This window comes from Portunus trituberculatus, chromosome 47 (assembly GCF_017591435.1).
Source record: "Portunus trituberculatus isolate SZX2019 chromosome 47, ASM1759143v1, whole genome shotgun sequence".
In the NCBI taxonomy this organism is placed as follows: domain Eukaryota; kingdom Metazoa; phylum Arthropoda; class Malacostraca; order Decapoda; family Portunidae; genus Portunus; species Portunus trituberculatus.
Genome location: NC_059301.1, coordinates 7,035,060 through 7,052,345, shown reverse-complemented (window position 1 = coordinate 7,052,345; position 17,286 = coordinate 7,035,060). Strand labels below are relative to the sequence as shown.

At 37.9% G+C, this 17,286-nt stretch overlaps 1 protein-coding gene across 5 annotated transcripts in view; it reads right to left on the bottom strand.

Moving 5' to 3' along the window:
* Positions 1-1,437: 1,437 nt before the first annotated feature.
* LOC123498003 (serine/threonine-protein kinase PAK 2-like) overlaps positions 1,438-17,286 on the bottom strand; it is a 77,473-nt gene continuing 61,624 nt past the window's right edge. For all 5 annotated transcript variants that reach the window (XM_045245070.1, XM_045245074.1, XM_045245072.1 and 2 more), the window contains 4 exons: positions 9,146-9,271; positions 7,121-7,270; positions 5,043-5,225; positions 1,438-1,625 (listed from right to left, as the gene is read on the bottom strand). In XM_045245070.1, the coding sequence (XP_045101005.1) occupies positions 1,461-1,625; positions 5,043-5,225; positions 7,121-7,270; positions 9,146-9,271 (624 nt within the window). In that variant the 3' untranslated portion in view covers positions 1,438-1,460. The remainder of the gene's footprint in view (positions 1,626-5,042; positions 5,226-7,120; positions 7,271-9,145; positions 9,272-17,286) is intronic.

Here is a 17,286-nt window from a genome sequence, read left to right as displayed (position 1 = left end):
TCCATCAGATTTCCCCTTATTCCTCCGATACTACTTAACTTCCACATCAATCTGTTATGTGGTACTTTATCAAATGCTTTTTTTAAGTCTAGGTATACACAATCAACCCATCCATCCCTCTCTTGTAAAATATCGATCACTCTTGAGTAGAAACATAGCAAATTTGATACACATGATTTCCCTTTTCTAAAGCCAAACTGTTTCTCACTTAGTATTTCTTTGTTTTCCCGGAACTCACACCACTTGCTTTTGATCACTTCTTCACATATCTTACACATAATGCTGGTCAATGAAACAGGTCTATAATTCAATGGTTCCATGTGACATCCACTTTTGTAAACTGGTACTACATTTGCCCTTTTCCATTCTACTGGCACCTGTCCCTTGTTGATAGATGTTCTTGTTAAATCTAAAATTGGATCTAGCAACTGCTCTTGACAATCTTTTAACATTCTTCCAGACACACCATCTGGTCCCATTGCCTTGTTAGCATCTAACTGACTCAAAACTTTTGCAATGTCACTCTTTGTTACTATAATTTCTTGTATCCATCTTGTCACAGGTAACATCTGTCGATTGAACTGTTTCTTCTGTGAATACTTTACAGAAATTCTCATTCAATTTTTCAACAATGACACTTGTATCTTCATATATATAATCTCCAACCTTTAATTTATCAACTGTTTCTTTTTTCTGTAATTTACCATTAATGAATTTATAAAACATTTTGGGATCACTTTCACAATTCTCCACTACTCTCTGTTCAAATTCTTATTGTGCCCTTCTTCTCACTTCTGTGTGTGTGTGTGTGTGTGTGTGTGTGTGTGTGTGTGTGTGTGTGTGTGTGTGTATGATTTACTGTTTGATCTGCTGCAGTCTCTGACAAGACAGCCAGACGTTACCCTACGGAACGAGCTCAGAGCTCATTATTTCCGATCTTCAGATAGGCCTGAGACCAGGCACACACCACACACAGGACAACAAGGTCACAACTCCTTGATTTACATCCCGTACCTACTCACTGCTAGGTGAACAGGGGCTACACGTGAAAGGAGACACACCCAAATATCTCCACCCGGCCGGGGAATCGAACCCCGGTCCTCTGGCTTGTGAAGCCAGCGCTCTAACCACTGAGCTACCGGGCCGTGTGTGTGTGTGTGTGTGTGTGTGTGTGTGTGTGTGTGTGTGTGTGTGTGTGTGTGTGTGTGTGTGTGTGTGTGTGTGTGTGTGTGTGTGTGTGTGTGTGTGTGTGTGTGTGTGTGTGAACACTTGTGAAAAAATTGAAATAGTTTATACTACACCACATGCAGAGAATAAATGAAAATATTATATGCACATAATAATTCTCTAGTTTGTGAAAGTAAAACCCACAACTGACCATTAACATGAAAGTTTTTTTTCCTTTTTTTCTAAGAAAAGTAAAATAAAATATCTGTCTCAGATCTGTTAATTTCTATTCATTATATTTCATGACTAATTCTTTTACCAAGATTTTTCCGAGCTGCTTCAATGAGAGGTTTTAGTGTAACAGTGGAGATGGCCTTTGAGAGGAACTCATGTTTTAGCAGTTGTTCAGCTGATGCCCTCTGATCCATATCAACTTGAAGACACTGGTTGAGAAAATCCTGTAAATATAAAGAATAGCACTATAAAAAATTATAACTAGATCAGAAAGATCAGCCAAGACCACAAAAAATAATAACAATAAAAGCCAACATGATATAATACTGCATCCAAACAAAAAGGCAGCACAAAAAGGAGAGTTGACAATTTTATTTTTTGAGATTTCTTACTATACCTTTTTTGAAACAGTGTAAAATTCATAACACTGACAAGAGAAGATACAAAAATGGCAAGAGAATTCAATCCTGAGTTCACTAGTAATACAGCTAATAGAGTAACAATGATCTTGCATTAATAAAGTGAACAGAATGGAGAATAAGCAGAGAAAATTGTGCAATGAGGCCATGATATAGGGGCAGCGTTCAACAGAATCAGAAGAGCAGAAGCCATGGAAATAATGGTAAAAAATGGTAAGATGCAGCATCAGGTACTGAGGTGAATGAAAAAAAAAACGACAGCCTTTTAGAAGAGAGGAACCAATGAAATGATGAAATCAAATAATACTGCATTACAGCATATCCTCAAAGATTACTTAGCATCTCATTGTTATGAAACACTTGTGCAGATGACTAAATGTTATTAACTTCAAGACACTCCTAAAGGTGTTAACATGTTTCTACACTAGCTTGCTTTCATTTAAGTCTCTCTTTTCATATGGTGCTTGATTGTCTGATTGTTCCTAACATAATCAAGGCATATTCTTGTTATTTGGGCATGCTGTGGTCACAATTATCTTTGCATACTTCCTCAGCTTCCTATAGTAAGCCTGTCAAAGGTAGTTTCTAAACCCTCAAGAAATGAAGATCCTTCTGCAGAGGTGTTTAAGTTATTGTTTAGAAAATGTAAGTGTGCATTATTTCTTATTATTCTATTGCACTTTAGTTTTTTCATATGATTACAATTCTTTTTTTTCTTATTATTATTATTATTATTATTATTATTATTATCATTATTATTACTACTATTATTATTATTATTATTATTATTATCATTATCATTATTATTATTACTAGTATAATTATTATTTTTATCATTATTATTACAGTGTTACCTTGAAATACGAGCTGCCTGAGATACAAGTATTCTGAGATAGGAGCTATGATTTGGTCAATTTTTTTCATTTTGAGAAACGAGTCACGCTTGGGGATATTGCCAATGTAGTCGGCTGCTCGGTGCATCGGTTTAGCCTCAGCTGAGCTAGTATCTACATGTTTCCTGTGGATCTCATGCACTGTGATTGTTCTTTCATCATTTTCATACTATTTACTGACTTTTTTTCTCTCTCTCTAAAGGAAGTGCAGTTTTAATTTATGTTTCATGTTTACATGTGAATGGTGCCTGCATCCTTTCCTCCCTGCCTCCTCCTCCTCCTCCTCCACCATTTACCACCATTAGCTGAAAACATGTGTCCCAGGCAAGAACACTAAATAAACTTTTGCTGTTATTTCATATACTTTCATGCACTGATAAAATATGCATGTGTACATAACTGAAAAAGTAAAACAAATTTCTCGTATCTCCCCCTACCTCCTCCACCGACTCTTATCATGGAGGGTTAGCTCCAGACTGTGGAGTGAGGACTGTAAGAAGGAACAGCTGATCATCTCTGAACTATCACTCAACATCACAGAGTCAAGGTGATCCTCATGGCATAATCATATATCAATAAAAAGATATGATATCCATTATAGCAGGTGATAGAGGGATGGAAATACAAATATTGTGGTGAAAGCAACACACAAGCTAAAGGGGGTCACAAGAAGAAGTGTTTGGCAGTTCCTTCTTCTTCTTCTATTGAATCCCTTTAGCTTGTGTGTTGCTTTCACCACAATATTTGTGTTTCTGCCCTTTATTGCTTGTTATAATGAATATCATATTTTTGTATTCATATACGATCATGCCAAGAGGATCCCATGAACTCCATATTGCACTGAGTGATAGTTCAGAGACGCTTACTTGTTCCTTCTCACAGTCCACACTCCTCAGTCTGGAGCTAACTTCCACTGTGAGAGAATCATTTCTCTGCTTTTTCACCTTGTGCCCTATATTATGGCATCCAAGTGTCCCTCACAGGAAAATGATTCCAAGAAATCAAGGAAGACAGTAACCATTGAAAAGAAGTTGGAAGTGTTAGACTGCTATGCTAGGGGAGAGATCTTGGTGACTGTTCATGCAACAGGTCTGAGGAAGAGCATGTTGCATACCATTAGAGCTCATAAAATGGGAGTGTGGTTTTTTTTTTTTTTATTGAGCTAGCAATGTACATTTTTTTAAAGTTTGAGCAACAGAATCCCCAAAATGAGCAGACTTTTTCAGTGGCCAGGAATGTAACTGCACCCTATTACCATTGTTTTCTATGGTTGTTATGTTCAAATAACGCAATTTTGAATAAAATAATGTCTCCTGGAATGTAACCCTCATGTTAATTGAGAGCTGACTAATTGTTCTATCTATCACATACACTTTACTGTTCTAGTGTGTGTACTGGAACAGCACCACATGGTTCTACCAATACCCTTGATCTTTGTCAGAACTCAGGATTGTTGTTAGTTCAGTGAACCTTGAGGCATAATAAAATATTATTGCTATGGGCTGAACAACTAAATAAATCATAATTTTACATCCCCAAATCACCCTCTGTGGAGTGGACCTTTCCCGTGAGATACGTTTTGATATGTTTTTTAAGTTGAGGCCTATAGCGCCTGTAAGCTCACTTGAAGAGTATATAGGAAGCACTGTTCAGCTTCCGCCCATTAGTGGCAGAGGCAATTTTATTTATAGTGGTATCCATATTAGGGCCCATATCACCCCTGATGCTCATCTTGGGTGTAACCACCTAGAATCTGAGTATCATGGTGACATGTAGGTAACTTTAAACCACTCACGGAGGTGAAGTGGAACTTTTATAGGCACAATCTCTATATAGAGGTGCTGGTTGATTTTCTGTGCTAAGTGTGGGAATAATGGCATATAGACATATGTAATTACATATGGGTAAGTATATTCACAAAAAAGTTTTTCACTTAAAAAAATTGTTGTTTATCAACACTGTCTTCCCCTGGGTGGGTATGTGTATCACCTTTCCCAACTGAGTTTCAGTAAGCTATGAGTGATGTCATAGCTCTGCAATAGTGAACTCCAGAGTGCTCAATAACCTGCCAGAAGCTTCTGGAGAATGTTTTGGAATGCATGATTTATGTTTATAATGAAAAGTACAGGAAAGATGCAAACAACAACAGTGCAAATATTATGAAAATTATGAAAAATTGGGCATTTCTGGTTCTTTTTTTTTCCCCCATAGGAATAATGCTTCAAAATTTGCAATTTCAGCTTGTGTGATCCACAACACTAACCTATTTATTGCAAATTTTGAGACAATAATGCATTTCAATTATATGGTGGATGTCAACTTATCTTACCTGAAATTCTGAACTTAATTTACTCCACGATGGGATTTCTGGCTTTCCATTGGCTGCAATAAGATACAGGGCACGGAGTGGAGTTTCTTTTAAGTAAGGTGGCTCTCCTTCAACCATTTCTATTGCCATTATACCAAGAGACCAGATGTCAACTTTTTTCCCATACTGCTTTCGATTTACAACCTGAAAGACAGTAAGTATATAAACAGATATATAAAAATTATAGAAAAAATGTGGGATCAGGCACCTGATCATAAACAGGCATTTAATGAAGAAAAGTCAATTGGTGAGAGAGAGAGAGAGAGAGAGAGAGAGAGAGAGAGAGAGAGAGAGAGAGAGAGAGAGAGAGAGAGAGAGAGAGAGAGAGAGAGAGAGAGAGAGAGAGAGAGAGAGAGAGAGAGAGAGAGAGGGGGACAGGTCAATGATTAATTGTCATACAAAAGAATTATATTATTGTACTGGAACATAACATGGTCAGCTGGCAATCCAAGCTTTATTCTTCATAGTATACAGCTAGAAGGTACCCATAACCAAACATAACTGACAGCACATAGAAGAATGCCTCCTAACTATAATTGAATACCATAAATTAAAGATATACATCTATGTAACATGACAATGGAATGTTTAGATAACACCAACATGTCAGATGACAACCAAAATGAGAGATGATGCCATACCCTCACATCACTGGTTACATAGATACCACATGAGTAAACAAAGGCATTTCTGCAGTGGTTTACAATTTCACAAAGAACTCCAATATCCACAAAGAATTGCCATGAGGATAATATCATCATATCCATGAAATAAATTAAGACAATAAGAAGTATGAATTCACAAGTTCTGAAAGATAACACAAAGATTCATTAGACAGTCTATGAATTAAAGTAAAATATTGGTAATCCTACATTATTATGGACAAATAATTACAAAGCAGGAATGATGTTTTCCAAGCTATGACACAGATGCAATTTTTTGGATGGAAAACAAATATTTGAGAAAATATCATTAGCATACATGAATCTTTGAATGATGCTATGAAAAATTTGTATATAAATTTAATTTGATAATTCAATGACATGTACTCATAGCTTTATCAAAAATAGTGCATTCTAATTCATTTATTCCCATTAACATGACATAGTAGGATGAGAAAACCAAGAACCAATCAAAAGAGCATGAATAAATAAGCAGTTACAGGAAGAATATTGAGAGGAAATCAGAGAAAGAGATGGAAGGATGGAATTCAAGTGGAACTACAAAGGCTGGGAGTCACAGAAAAAGATGCAAGGGACACAAACAACTGAAAGAGACTTACACCTGGTGCCAATTTAACCCTTGACTCTAGCAAAACAGCAAAAGGAGAACAACAGTTCCCTTTCTATAACTGTCTTCAATTACATTCTGCTATAAAGTTGCTTTCATTGCTACCTTCAATCGTTACTTCTAGGTTCAGTATTCTTTAAAACTAAGCACATGCCTCCTTCTGTAGCATCACTGTGCTGCTTACTTTCATCTCTATTTTGTCTTTATCACTAATGTAGAGTTAATATCTTTGCTCTTCCATCCTATTCACAAGGAATGTTGGATCTCTAGTTGATGCTTCATTTAATTTTTTCCCCTTTCCTATGAGTTTAGTAATTTCAAGAGAGGCATCTTAGCAAAAGTATTGGCCAATCTGATAAGAAGCTCTCTGACTCAGTTTTTCAGGATAGTTGTAAATAGATAAATAAGCAAAAAAATAAAATAAAAACTATTAATTTATCTAGTACAGTTCAATAACCACTTCCATCTGATGATATAAGTGAGGTTAGGTTATATCAATTGCTGCTGGATTTAGGTTAGAAATGTCCATCACCATTACATTTTTGAGGACTTCTAATGAACAAAATGTCATAGTTTATACAAATGGAATCCTGGAAAGAGATGAGGGGGAAGGAGACATTGAAATGTTACAAAGAACTACATAAGCTATCTAGAAAAAAAAGCTTTAGAAGGGTTACTATGCAGGTTACAAAACATCCTTTAACAATGCTTCTTCATGGAATACAATACATAGATATGGCCAAACTGACCTCTGGAGCCATCCAGTATGGAGTCCCAACCATTGTCTGGCGCTTCTCATCACCGGAAATGTTGGCACAAAAACCAAAATCTGTTACTTTCACAGATCCGTCCTTGCCAAGAAGAATATTGTCTGACTTAATATCTCTGTGGATTATTCCCTGAAAAGATCAATACCCTCAGTTTTATCTTAAGGTCCATAAAATTCTTAAGCAAATTCAATATCATGTAATATGTTATGTCACGATGAAATGAATGATCAGCTGCATTTAGCTATACAAAACTTTTATCAACTTTGGAAAAGCAATATCACAATGCTAATTATCATAGGTATATTACAATATAAACAGCAGACTATATGAACTATGCTACAATTTGAATATATCCAAGTTTCTTCCTCAGAACTACAAGAATAGAGCATAAAGAAAAAACTACAAATAATAAAACAATGTAGAAAAGGAGACCTTTCTAAATTCCTACTTTCTTCCTCTTAATTACTGCATCTCAACTCTTGCTGCAGGAGCATTGAGGGAAGCATAACATGGCAAATACAATTCATATACAGGCAACCCCTGCTTAACGAAGGTTCACACAACAAAATTTCGCTACAACGAACGTTTCCTTTTACTACCATCTGCTTATTTAACGAACACCAAACTCCCTTACACGAAATTTTATCCAGATATTTTTTTCCAAGTTTGAAAGCCTCGCCATATCACACAAGTCGACAGGCTTTTGAATACACAAGCTCCTCTCGAGGACAAAACGCACACCACTCACTCCCCCTAGTTCAAAACAATAACAGCGTCAGCAGCAGCTAGTCTCCCTTCGCTCAACATGCCACCAAAACGCCCTGCAATGTCACCTAGTGTTGCTAAGAAGACCAGGAAGTCTCTTACTCTCGAAGTGAAGATGGATTCACAGACACGAGAGGCGAGAAAACTAATAGCATTGCTCGCCACCATCTTCACTTCATCTACTGTCTCTACTATTTTCAAGTCAGCAGACCTTATTAAGAAGGCTGGTGAGATCGTATCTTCCTTGCAAGCTAAAAGAACCACCTGAACTCGTGACTCTGCAATGGATAAAATGGAAAGCCTTGTGGAAATGTGGTACATAAGTTTTGTATGCAGTACAATGATGAGTCCTTTGTTTACATTCCACATTCTAGCATTTTTCCTGCTTCACTCTCCCATCCTTCATAAATTCAAGATCATCAACATTATAAAGTTACTTACATACGTACATTAGTGTATATTATAATGACTTAAATTAAACTGCCTAAATGTTTAACTTCATAATTTTTACTTTCATTAAACCTTTCACTGTACTATGATGCACTCACTTTATTTACTCTCAATGGAAGTTCAAGTCAGAGATTAAACTTGTTATAATTGATTCGCTTAATGAAAATTCGCTTAACAAAAGTTTTTTTAGGAACGTAACCCGTTTGTTAAGCGGGGGTTGCCTGTACACTCGACCCTCGAAACAACGGACCTCCCATCAACAGATTTCGGAAACTACAGACAAATTTTGGAGTCCGGTTTAATCTATGGATGAATATAAAAATGCGCGCGATTGTCCGTTCCCGGCACATTATTGTCCGGTAGGTGGCGGGTCGGTCGTGTCATCAACTGTTGGCCGCCATGTTTAATCTTCAGTCCGGGCGTTTTCAACCAACAGCGAACATTGTCCAGTGCTTACCACGGCTTTTTTATGCATTTGTACCCTTCCCACGAGTGCTTAACCTATCCAAAATGCCTCTTAAACCTAGTAAACCAGTGAAGCATAATCGAAAGGCTCTTCCAGTGGCTGCTAAGCTTGAACTAATATGAAAATTAGAAAATTGTACGTATTTTATGTATATTTTATACAGTTTTTTTACGTACTTTTGCAATCTATGGACAGGGTCGTGCATGCATTTGTCCGTTGTTTCGAGGGTCGAGTGTATATGTTTCTGGAGAGAAAGGTAAAAAATAAAGAAATTATATGAAATAGATAAACAAAATATAATGTGACAATAAATCAATGCTTACTCTGTCATGTAGATATTTTATTCCCTTCAGTGTGTGGTGACAAACAGCAGCAATCTGACTCTCCTTCATGACTGTTTCTGTGACAACATCAGTCAAAGCTCCACCATCAAGGAGTTCCATCACAACCTGCAAATATTGATGTTTATAGGACACAAAGAATTCACCGTTAAAGCTAAATTTGTATCTGTAATAAAAAAAACATAATAATTATATCAATATATATCATTCTGTGAACATAGAAATGGTTCCTGATTTTTCTTTTCATTAAATTCATATTACTTTCAAAATTATGGTTATTTAACAAAGTAAGACCAACACTGTCATAAACACTAAGTAAACCTCACTTAAGTTGGACCAGAATAAGACGGATATTGCAGAAGTGAGAAACTTTCAGGATCTACTTAAAAAATATATTTTTTTTAGGCTCTAGTCTGAGTAGACTGGTAAGCAATTTTGCCCTTTGATTAAGTCATTCTAAGCCACTCAGCATCTATGCTAGCTAAAATACCCCTGATAGTTCTTACATTGTCTGTGTCATTTGAGGAGTTGTCCAATCCATTCAAGTTCTAGTATTCAGACTGACAAGTGGACTACTGAAAAGCATGTAAAGTAGTGCAATGCCTCACCACCTTATCTACTTATCATAGTTATGATAAAAACAAGCAACATAAATGTCTTCCAGCAAAGAATAATCAGCTTAAGGACACCCTGAAACCAACAAGGCCTCTGATACCTACTGCTTTCCTAAAAACAGAAATAATTACATTTGTTCTATGGCAGATGAATTAATAAAGTATCCAGTATCTCACAGCTATAAAAAAAAATTTGATTTGCATGCCTACTGCTTTATTGCTTTATAAATGAAGATTAATCAATCCCACACTTTTTTTATGAAAATGAGAAAACTGCCAACGGCAACAGAAAGAGTTAAAATAAAGTCCCTGTGCAGGTTCAAGAGAGTTAGCCAAAAGAAAGAGATAAATGTCTTGAAATCTCCCTTTTAAATGAGTTCAGGTCATAGGAAGATAGAAATATAGAAGCAGGTAAGGAGTTCTAGATCTTACCCAAAAAAATATAAATGAATGACCGAGAGTATTGGTTAACTCTTGCATTAGAGAGGTGGACAGAATAGGGGTCAGAAGAAAGTTTTGTACAGTGAGGGCACAGGAGGAGGGAAGGCATGTAGTTAGCAAGATCAAAGAGCAGTTGGCATGAAAAGAGTGGTAGAAGATAGCAAGAGATGCAAATGTGGCAGTGAAAGTAAGGTTGAAGACAGACAGTCAGTCAGAGAAAAAGGAATTGGTAAGATGAAAAGCTTTTGATTCTACTATAGTGAACACCACTACACTACTACTACAGTCATCACCAGACATGCACACCTGACTGACTCCAGTGTGTAGTGAACACCACTACACTACTGCTACTACTACTATCCACTCACTACATGAGTTCAGTCAGCACCAAGACTCCGGGACACACACACTCACCTACACAACCGCTCGTCCCGTCACCTCTACCTATTGTATATTTCACTCTCACCTACACGACCGCTCGTCCCATTACCTCTACCTATTGTATATCTATAATAAATAGCAGTGTATGAACATCCAAGACAGCTGCTGCCTCAAGAGGAAGAACATCAGCCTGAAACGTGCCCCTGGCAAGGCCCACCACCCCACAGGCCCCCAGGCAGCCCCAGCACTCACCCCACTCCCCAGTGAACAGTAACAAGGCCCCAGAGGCCCCGCCCCACTGCCTCCCCAAGACATGCTCCTTAAGCCTGCTCCCAATGCGGAGCCCAAGTCCCCCGCCACCCTCTCACCTCCTGAGGCTAAAAGTCCCCCAGCCACAGACCACAAGGACCCCAGCCCCGAGGTGAAGAAGCCCCACACCCCGCACCTCTGGACACCAAGGCGCCCCACACCACAGATGCTAAGACACTGCAGACCCCCGAGGACAAACCTTCCTGAACCCCAGGCCGCCACCCTGATGCCAAGCCCCCTCCTGTCCCTGAAACCAAGCCCCCACCTGTGCCGTCATCTCCACCCTAGCACACATAGTGGTTTCCTGCATGCAGCTGACGCCATTCCTCCTTTCTTTGGAGGAGGGGGAGTACTGTAGTGAACACCACTACACTACTACTACAATCATCACCAGACATGCATGCCTGACTGACTCCAGTGTGTGGTGAACATCACTACACTACTGCTACTACTACTATCCAGTCACTACGTGAATTCAGTCAACACCGAGACTCCAGGACACACATACTTGCCTACACGACCGCTTGTCCCGTCACCACTACACTACTGCTACTACTACTATCCAGTCACCATGTGAGTTCAGTCAACACTGAGACTCCGAGACACACAGACTCGCCTACACGACCGTTCGTCCCGTCACCTCTACCTCTTGTATATCTCACACTCGCCTACACGACCGCTCATCCCGTTACCTCTACCTATTGTATATCTATAATAAATAGCAGTGTACAAACATCTATAGTTTACTTCTCCATCCGTGTCCTGGCTAGATAGTGAACACTACACAACCTTATCTAATAAAACAGTGCAAGTGGAACCTCCTCCCCCATACATGCAAAATACAGTAAAAGTCCTTAAATCCGAAATCTTATAATCCGGAAATCCTTATAATCCAGAAAATTTGAAAGGCTGAGTTAAATATGTAAAAAGTAAGAAATAATACAGTAAAAGTCCTGAAATCCAGAAGTCATGGGGGTTCAGGCATTCCGGATTCTAGGATTTTCCGGATTGTAAGATAGTAAGGCTGAAAGTAAGATTAAAATCTTGAGGGTACTATATAAATCCCACTAAACTAACCCTAACTTGTTATATCTCTTTGTAGTACTGTCATAACATCTTACAGGGATTGCTACTACCACCAGTCCACTGTGTACTTCCTCACCACACCACACAAGATTTACGTGGGCTTTTTTTTTTTTTCTTGAAGATTTGCCAGACTATGGGGGGAGTGGCATGGGCCTTTCCAGCCATTATGGCAGCCCATATGTGATGATTATTCTTTTCCTACTTGTCAACTTGTATTTGTGTAGGTGATTTCACTATTTTACGTAGACTATTCCACCATCCACATATACTGAGAAGTTTGAGTGATTGTACTGTACTGTACCCCACTTGGCCACACTTCATTGCACAAATGCCACATTTAGGATGAAGTGAGACTTTTCTAAAGAGAATCTACCTTGATTTTTACCTGGATGGTGATATGGAACAAAAATAAAAAAAAGGATTTTGGAAATTATTTCTGGAACTCATCAATTTATATTGAAACAGAGGGAGAGAAAGAAAAACAGAGACAGAGGGTAGGGAGGTGAGAGAAGTTAGGAGGGGAGGCTGTATCTTTAGTTCATCTATTCTTGGTAAGAAAAATTTTTATGACTTAAAGCTTTTAAGATAATAATCAACTTTTTTATTTCAGCACTGAACTTTGAATAAGGTGGTGGAATTTTTTTTTTTTTTTTTTTTTTTTTGTGCATTACTAAAAGAGAATAAGTTACTGAAAATGGGAAAAGAGGGAATAGGAGATTAAGGGTTTCACAAACAAATCACTCTCAGTAATGAACAATTTGCAGTAATGGATACCCCTCAGCCCCGAAGCGTCCATTATCACGAGGTACCACTGTAACAATAATAATAATAATGATAATAAATAAATGTGAGGGGCCACCATCACAAAGGTCTGGAGTAATAACTCAGCTTTAGAGACAGATGAAAGAGCAGTGGTGTCATGAAGATGAAATATGGGAGGGAAAGATAAAGAAATAAAGTTATTGGAAATGTTTTTGGCCAGATGCCAGAAGTCTCAAGGGAAATTGGATTTCAAAAGATTTTGACATTTTCATTGATGAATGAGTGTTTGGCAAGTTGAAGAACAGACTATTACAATAAAGCAGAAAAGATTCAGGTGATGAAAGGGTCGAGTACCTTTTGTGGGCAACCTCTCTATCATGTACTATTGAACCTCAATAACTCGGACCCCAATAACTTGGATTTCATGATAAGTTAGACTCTGACCAACACAGAGACTAAAGTCCGAGTTGAACTGCCTGCCCAGATTTTTTTTCAAAAGCTTTTTCCACTTTCCTGTATCTCATTTTCTATTATTATCAAAAATCTAATTCCAACAAAAAATTGCATTTTAGTTGTAATTTAAAATGATACTAATTAAAGTTGATCAGAGTTTATAACAATTTTGTGAAAATTTTTGAAGTGTGAAAAAACACTTTTCAACATACTTGTTCCAAAAGATTTTTCAAAATTTCGTCCTAGTTTTGTTATTTCTATTCATCTGTTTTTCAGGAAATTTTCACACATGATTATGTATACAATGATGACTTCCTGGAGCATGATAGGATGATAATGCATCAGATCCTTGCTTCCCTAGTCATATGTGAGGGTTGTGTGACTAGATTTAGGCACATGTATGGTTAATTGTACAAATAGTTATCATGTTGTTGGTGAAGGTATTGTATAATCCAGGTGTAAAATGCCAAATATGTTTAATGTTTTATGTTTTTCTATTATGTATTGTTTTGGATGTGTCAAATTGCTGTTCTGAACACCTAGTTAATTTATACTTGTGTACTGGTTAGGGATTTTGTATGCATAAAAGATTTATATAGGAGTGTTCCGATTCTATATAGTATATGTAGATATATTAGTTTTACGGATTGCTCTATATGAACCCTTTGTATGGTAATTAGTGTACGTGGTGATGGTGATTTCTTAGGCATGGTGATGTCATCTTCACTGACCAATCACCAGTCACCCAACCTTAGGTCTAGGGAGCCGGTCATGCTGTGGAGTCAGTGTATGGGAACAGTTTGTAAAGTGGTGAAGGGTTACTTGGAGTTTCTTGTTGTGGAAGACCTCTTTTGATACTTTAATAGGAAAGCACAACATTGGTTATGATGAGATGTTTTACTTCAAACAATTTAAGGCTGGAAAAGCTCAGAGTGCTATAGAGGCTTTATTTTTTTGCCCTGATAAATCCTCTTACAATGCCACACTCAACATACTTGAGGGTAGATTTGGTAGTCCACCTTTGGTTGCCTCTGCATTTTGCCATAAATTGAAGAACTGACCAAGAATCGGGGAGCACAATAGTAAAGCATTCCAATGGTTTTCTGACTTTCAGGTCCAGATAGTGTTGCCAAAGATTCTTACAAGTCTTTGAACATTATGAGTGACAAGTTTGAAAAAAAGAAAATCTTAAACGAGCTACCAGCATGGTTAGTGAATAGCTGGATCGAAAAGGTAGTGGAAAATAATTCTTTACCAAATTTTGATGAGTTCTCAGACTTTATAAAGGGAAAAGCGATCATTAAGAACCATACATTGTGGACTGGCTATTCATCAACGAATTCTTCCTCAAGCATCAAGAAGTCACCATGGCCTAGATTGGACTCGCATATTCAAGGTCAAGCACACACAATGCAGTCAGAAATTTTTCTGCGGCAGATATAAGCATCACAAAATAAAAATTGTCCTGTATGTGGTGATAGGCAGAAAATTGCCAAGTCTTGTGTCCAGTGACATGTTCTTGCCAGATAGAAGGTTGGTTATTCATGAGAAGAACATGTGTTTCAATTGTCTGGCTTGTGGGCATCATAGTAAGGCATGTAAGAGTAGATATGTTTGTGCTGTTTCTTCTAAAAGACACCCAACTTTACTGCATGACTATAATCTGAAGCTTCTGTCTAATAGTGCTGCTACTTCTGATAATGTAAATCTTACTATTGCTTTAGCAGCTAACACCTCTATTAGCGATGGTGTAACTACTATGGTGCTACCTGTTATGTTAGGCCATTCATCTAATGATACAGAGGTATTGGTATATGCAGTTCTGGATACACAGTCTAACACTAATTTTACGTCAGCAAATCACACCTCTGCTAGAGGTTGCTTTGCCCATAATATACGCTTTGCTGCTTCACACCTCCAGTTGCTGAGTTGACTTCATGCTGACCAGACATCCTACACCTACGAGTTTGGCAGCCTTCTTCCTGTGATCCTTCTGGAGCAGAAAGGCTTTGCCACAGCCTGTGACCCATTTTGGGGCTGGCTGCAACACCACCCGTGATCCGTTTAGGAGCGGCGGGAGTGCCCAAGTTGGTGCACTTGTGGAGTTCACAACTCTTACTGTGGCTGTAACGGTCACCGCCACCTTGCTGCCGCCGCCATGTCGATGCTGATCATCACACACAAGCTCGCTTGCGCCTTTGTCCCATTTGTGAACTGGAAACAGACACAGCCTAAGAGGAACCCTGATCATTGCACACTTACCAGGATAAGTTACGATGATCTCATAATTCCTCATTGGCTCCACTGTCCAACAGCATGACGTCATGCATGACTGTTCGTAACCTCATCTCCAACATAACAAAAAGGTTGAAACACCGAATAAGCATACATACATGTCTATGCAAGAAACAAGAAACAATCTTAGACAAAAAAAAACAGTAAAAGTTGATTCACATCTCCAAACAATTGTTTTTTTAAAGTTTTACCTATGCCATTCCTATCCGAAATACCTTAGAAGCGGATGCAGACCAAAATGAATAGGCATTAAATCACATCTCACTTATACCAGACTCTCTCATGACATTCTTGACCCATCTAGTAATTGTGGCCTTTGATGCAGGTCCAAAAAAGTTTCCTGGTTGTTAACAACAGTTTATTTTGATCTGGTCTTATTCTCAGTTTGTTTGTCAATTGTAAATATGTCCTTATGGCATCAACAATACAATAATTTACATTCAAAGGAAGAGCACTAAAACTTATTTCTTGCAAATGATGTGGGACATCATAAGTTTTAAGTGGGTCATCAATTCTAAAAATTATCTCATTCTAAGTAACATATTCCATAGTCATGTTAACTGTTGATTAGCAAAATAATGTCCAGTGAAGGTAAATATAAACTGTACATGGCGGCCGTGAACTCGAAAGAGAATCAGACTTCACAGGGTTTCAAGGAATAATGGAGAAGAGCACTTATGTGAAGAAAATTCTGGAGTTAGAAGGTAAAATTGAAAAACTGTTTGAAAAGTATGAGGGCCTGGAAACGAGTTATGACAATGTAAAAGACTGTGCCGATATGAAGAAGGAAAATGCAGCACTGAAAGAGGAAGTTAAGCTAATTAAAGTGAATTGCGAAAAATGTGGAGAATCTCTAGGAAAAGTGATGGAGAAGCAGGCTGAATGGAAAAAAGTCAGGAAGTGGAAAGAAAGGAGGTAAATTACAAAGTTGCAAGTCTGGAAAAGGAAATCAAAGAGTCAGGGAGAAAACTTTGGGCCTTGCTGAAATTATAGATCAACAGATCATAGAAGAAGATAGCTGAGAAAGTGGTGAAGGTTATTAAGTCAAATGAGACATTGGTGAGGAAACTGTAGACAAAAGAGATGTGTGGTGATATTTGGTGTGGAGGAGGATAAGACACCGAGTAAAATGGAGAGAGAAAAACATAAAAAGGTGATAAATAATATCATTAATGTGGTGCAGGAGGAGGAAAAGACCTAGTACAAGAAATAGAGGACTTCCATAGAATTGGAAAGTTCACAAGAGAAGGTATGAGGCCAATAAGAATCAAACTTAAGTCACAAAAGGATGTAGATGAATTGGTGGAGAAGTCATGGAGGCTAGCCCAGCAGGAAACAACAAGGAAGATTTGGTTGAGAAGAGATCTCGGTGAAAAGGAAGAGAAATGTTAAATGAGTTGAGAAAGGAGGCTTTGAAAAAAATGAAGAGAGGACAGAAGAGAGAAGAAAGAGTTTTCTGGAGAATCTTGGATATGAGACTGAGGAAGTGGTTCATAACCCAGAAAAGTACAGCAAGAAAGGACTAAAGAAACTTACATATGAGCGAAATGTAATGTATTCCAACATAAATGGAGTGATATCGGGATTTTAGAACTCAACGATTACTTGAGGACAAGAACCCAGATATTGTGGGTCTTACTGAAACAAAACTGAGAGAGGAGAAGACCTGATGAAGGTTGGAGAAGGAAATATAACGTTTGGAAAAGAAATAGAGTAGGTAAGATGGGAGGAGGAGTGATGTTGCTGGTTAAAAAGATATAAAGGTGGATCAAGTGAAAAAGG